The sequence below is a fragment of the Mus caroli genome, chromosome 7 (genome assembly GCF_900094665.2).
Source record: "Mus caroli chromosome 7, CAROLI_EIJ_v1.1, whole genome shotgun sequence".
NCBI lineage: Eukaryota > Metazoa > Chordata > Mammalia > Rodentia > Muridae > Mus > Mus caroli.
In genome coordinates, this window is record NC_034576.1 from 19,329,601 (window position 1) to 19,335,186 (window position 5,586).

Genomic DNA, 5,586 nt, shown 5'->3' on the forward strand with positions numbered 1-5,586 from the left:
TTTCTGCTTCCCTAACTAATGCAGTCTCAGGTCCCGCGCGCAATTGGATTGGAGCAGAAGCTGTGCTCCACTCACCAGAAGTCTTAAGATCCTGTGGCCGGCATTTCTATTTTTTGTTTTCTTTTTACACTCCATATTTTATTCCCCCTCAATTCACCCTCTGACTGTTCCACATCTCCTACCTCCTCCCCACCCCCTGTCTTCACATGGATGTCCCACCCCTCCACTGCTACCTGAGCTCTAAACTCCCTGGGGTCTCCAGTCTCTTGAGGGTTAGGTGCATCGTCAGAAGTTCTCTACTGTATGTGTATTGGGGGCCTCCTATCTGCTGGTGTATGCTGTCTGTTTAGTGATCCAGTGTTTGAGAGGTCTCGGGGATCCAGATTGAGACTGATGGTATTCCTTCAGGATTGCTGTTGATCCATATCTCTAGCTCCAACATTAGGACATTTTCAGCCCTGTTTACAATGTGCTCGTGACATATGTTCTGTTCTGTTATGTTCTGTTGGTTCCCATTCTCTTCTTTAAAAATTCCCCTTGTTTTTTTGATAACTTCTTTTTTTTTTTCCTTAATGGTTTGAATACCAACATAACAGCATATCTGGATTTTATTTATTTATTTATTTTTTGTTTTGAGACAGGGTTTCTCTATGTAGCTCTGGCTGTTCTGGAACTTGCTCTGTAGACCAGGCTAGCCTCCATTGCACAGAGGTCTCCTGCTTCTGCTTCCCAAGTGCTGGGATTAAAGGTGTGAGCACCACTGCCAGTCTTGGTTTTTTATTATTTTTTATTTTTAAGGTTTATTTTATTTATATGAGTACATTGTAGCTCTCTTCAGACACACCAGAAGAGGCCATCAGATACCATTGCAGATGGTTGTAAGCCACCATGTGGTTGCTGAGAATTGAACTCGGGACCTCTGCAAGAGCAGTCAGTGCTCTCAACCTCTGAGCCATCTCCCCAGTCCCATATCTGGATTTTATCGTATTTATTTATTTAGTGTGCAAGACAGGGTCCTCATAATACTCAGAGGTCAACTTGCAGAGGTGCCTTGTAAACACCTAACAGCAAAGAAACAATCCATATATAAAACATGGCCTTTGACAGGAGGCTAGAGAAGAAAAATAGGAGGCAGCTCCACAATCGGACTATGTGGAAATGGCATGAAAATGAGGAGAAGTTGGCAGGATACGATGGTCTGATATTTGTAAGTAACATGACAACTCTGATGTGCATTTAATACCATTGGCATTTGTGATATGGTGGCTTATGATAGGTAATATGCAGTTTGGGTTTTTCTCCTCCAGCTGTGTAATGGAATTACAAATCTTTGTAATTTCATGAGTGCTTAGTGGGGGTAACAAAGCCATTTTCTCTGATGTTTGGATGGTTGCCTTGATTCCAGACAAGTAGCTTCTAATCTTTTGCTGTTTTCCAGGTGATAGGATCAACTTTTATTCTAATGAGGTGATCTTTGGCAGGCATGGTGGCCAGTCCCCAGAAGAACCAAATTAGTACCATTTGCTGTAACTATCATTCTTATCCCCAATCCTCAGCAAAAAGTTCAATTTGGTGTTAGCCAATCATGCTTACATGGTAAAGCCCACGTTAAAAAAAATCCTCAAAAGTTCAGGGATTTTTATGCTGCTTAGCAATAACTGTCAACTTGACCTAAAGTAGACTGTCTTAGTTTGGTAATTATCTTTATTATGTTGGTATTTTGGCATGTTGGTGAGGGAATATCTTGATTTTAATTGGTGAATAAGCATGGCTCACTGGGCAGGTGGTTCTGGTCTTTATAAGAGGCTAGCTAGATAATTGTGAACCAGCAAGCAGCTCTTTTATGAGGGTTCATGCTCTGACTTCCTCAGTGGTGCTGTGACCTGGAAGTGTAAACCAAACCATTTCTATTTGCTTTGGTCAGAATGAGCGTTTTATCACAGTGATGGAATGAACTGAGAGCAGGGGTCTTCTAGTTTGGCAAATATATCCATGTGGAACACTCTTCATCCACAAGGCAACGGTTCTTGTACTTGGAATCCTTCCAGGTCTTTTCCATGCACATGATCTCTCTGGTTCTATTATTCTTATCATATTCTTGGATAAACTAAACTGGCAAGGGAGCTATAAAAACTGGTAAACTTTATGACCTCCTCAGAAAGTTAAACACAAGAAGTAGGATGTAAGAATGTCAACCTGTCAGCAAGCTCTTGTTGGAATCCACAATAGTGTCTGGTTTTGGTGGTTGTTTATGGGATGGATCCCCAGGTGGGACAGTCCCTGGATGGTCATTCCTTCAGTCTCTGCTTCACACTTTGTCTCTGTAACTTCTTCCATGAGTATTTTGTTCCCCCCTCTAAGAAGGATTGAAGTGTCCACACTTTGGTCTTCCCTCTTCTTGAGTTTCATGTGTTTTGCGAATTATATCTTGGACATTTTGAGCTTCTGGGCTAATGTCCACTTATCAGTGGGTGCATATCATGTGTGTTCTTTTGTGATTGGGTTACCTCATTTCGGATGATATCCTCCATTTCCATATCCATCCATTTCCACTGCCCTGGTAGGAGATATGTCCTACGAGGTAGTCAGAATTGTCAGAATGTATAACATCTCTTTCCTGGTGTGCCCTTTGGCTGCCACAAAGCCAGTTCATTCTCTCCAAATGGGAGTCCTAGGGAAATTCATTCAGAAAGTCTCTGCTGCAGGATAGTGAAACTGAGCCCTCTGCATCCATGCCCAGTGCAGTCTTGATTGTGGTTGTATCATACATTGGTCGGGACAGTTTTCTCACCAAGCGTGTGTGTGTTTGTGTGTGTGTGTGTGTGTGTGTGTTTTAGTTCAGTGCTGCTGTGTCTCTCTCTGCTTGTTTTCTGCTTCAAATGAGTCTCTGAGTAATAAAAAGAAAACAACAACAAAAACCCTAAAAAAAAAAAAAAAGTCAACCTGAAGTTGGCTGGTCAGAAGCACAGGTTAGTAACTGATACCTGTAATCTAGAAGAGAGGGTATCTGTAAGATACCCAAGAAGTAAGTGTGTGGGTGTTTTATTGATATAGGTAATCAGACTCACTGGAGTACAAATCATACTTTATTGATGTCTATCTGTACAATAAAGGCCATGGCTTCTACCCACTACATTCCAGTAACATCCTATCAGTCTGTTTGTTGTTGTGACAACTATTAAAATCACCAAACATTTCCAAATGGATCCTAGAGAGTAAAATCACCCATAGTTAAAAACCAATAGCTTTGGGCTTATTCCCAATCAGTAGAACTCTATAAATTCACAATGATAGCCACACAATTATGCTTATAAATTTTATAAGTCTATGATGTGCATCTGGACTGCTATAAGGATCTAAGGCATCGGTGCCAGAAATAGACAGTCTTACTCACATCACCTAAAGATGTTATTCCTAACCTGTGACATGTTTCTCATATGTAGGTTGGGTAAATGTGGCATCTCAAGTAAGGCCTGTGGCATAATTGCGACTTCCCTTATCAACTCTAAAGTGAAACACCTCTCATTGGTTGAAAATCCCTTGAAGAACAAAGGAGTGATGTCACTGTGTGAAATGCTGAAGGATCCAAGCTGTGTCCTGCAGTCACTGATGTGAGTTATTCTGGGAGAGCATACCCCAGAGCTATTGCAGAAACCTGCACATGAGTCCAAGCATCATAAAGGTGGTCAAGTGCCCACTGTAGAATACAGTGGTGTCATTAGACTCACTTTCCATGCTTTAGTTGCCATACCAGTAAGTGGAGTAAATGCAAGCAGAGATATTATGAGACCAAGTTGAGACAAGTCAAGGCTAGCTCTGAAACTTCTTACACATTATTTTTAGTTTATTAAGATAAGATGTTCTTATCATGAGTAAAGATGTTGCATCTGGAAAGAGATTGACTACTAGACCAGAGGAGAATATAAATAAGAAAAAATAAAAAAAGATTCATTTCTAAGGCAGGGCTTCCTACATCTTACCTAAATCATTATAAGCTATCTCCTGCCCTAAGGTTGAGGTTTGTTTCTCATGGTAGAAGACCACTGGACTATGGTCCCAGGGAAGCCATATTACATAATTTACTATTCCATCAATCAAAGGCCTTAGGATGGAGAATGTGCTCAAAGACACCTTGGTTTATGCAAGAGGAAGAATATACATACACAAGTTATTTCTGTCCTCTGTAATCAGGTATTAATTCAGTTATAAGTACATGTGCAGCTTACAGATATGGCATGCATAAAAATGTAAGAACACTGAATTTTGACCATTGTAGAGACATCTGTTTATCAGAGAAAACTAGTGCAGATTAAGTATCTCTCACATGAATTTCTTATAAAGAGTCCATAAGTGTTTCATACTTCATTTAATTTTTTGGACTATTTTCATATTACGAATCTTAGTAATGGTCCCTAATTTCAACTATAAAATTTATTTGCATGCTGTATAAAATGTGTGCACATGACTTGGGTTTGCATATGCACACGGTTTTATACAATATTTTCAGTGCTTTTATGTATTGACCTGGTTTGTATACATGAGCACAGGTCTATAATTTTCTTATGGTGGCACTGTGTACTTTTGAAAATGTTTTGTATTTTGGAGCATAATTAGGAATGCTTAGTATAAATTATATTAAACATTATTAAAATATATTTATACATTTAATGTGTATGTATGTGTGTGCTTGTATAAGTTTATTGTACCATGCCAATGTACTAGACTGCTGAGACCAAAAGAGATCATTAGTCCCCTGTTGTAGTAATAGGAGACCATGAGCACCATATAGGGGCTATGTGGGTATTTGAAACTGTACCACAAGTCCTCTGCAAGGCCAGCAAGTGATTATAAATGTTGAACCATCTCTCCAGCTCTGAAATACAACTTGTGAAGGAAAATTAAAAAGGCATTATAAAAAGTCAAAGGATGTTTCAGGAGAAGTAGGGGAAATAACATTAGAAGGCAATATTATTTGTTTATTTAATTACCACTTGATGATATATAGTTGGATAAATTAAAACTATGCTTGGTGACTACTAATTATAAAGAGCTACATTGGTCATGAGTTGTCTTAAATAGTCTTTACAATACTAGTCGTTAATTCCTAGAAGTAACAGGAGTAGGAGAAATATTTAAAATAATAGGACTTGGCTGCAGCAATACCTAAGTTGGTAAAAAACATTTGCCACTCAAACATGGTGAGCTCAATTTGGTCCTGAGAACCCATGTGACAACGCCGTGTGTAGTGACACACTGAAGAAGTGGAAGCACCAAGATCCCTGGGGCTCACTAGACCACCATCCAAGTCATTAGAGCTCCAGGCCAGTGAGAGAGCCTATCTCAAAGGGGGGTCCTGGTGTTCCAGAGAATGACATCTGACCTCTACATGCATGTGTACCTAGACAGACAGATACACACACACATGCACACACATGCACACACATGCACACACATGCACACACATGCACACACATGCACACACATGCACACACATGCACACACATGCATACGCATGCACTCGTGCACACAGACAGATACAGACAGATACAGACAGACACACAGACAGAGAGACACACAGACAGACAG

The 5,586-nt window shown here is 40.0% G+C and overlaps 1 protein-coding gene across 1 annotated transcript in view; it reads left to right on the forward strand.

Annotated features, from left to right (window-relative positions):
• The window catches only part of LOC110297407 (NACHT, LRR and PYD domains-containing protein 9B), a 34,362-nt gene that overhangs the window by 23,833 nt on the left and 4,943 nt on the right, over window positions 1–5,586 (forward strand). The window contains exon 6 of the mRNA XM_021166150.1: window positions 3,444–3,611. Within this exon, the coding sequence (XP_021021809.1) occupies window positions 3,444–3,611 (168 nt within the window). The remainder of the gene's footprint in view (window positions 1–3,443; window positions 3,612–5,586) is intronic.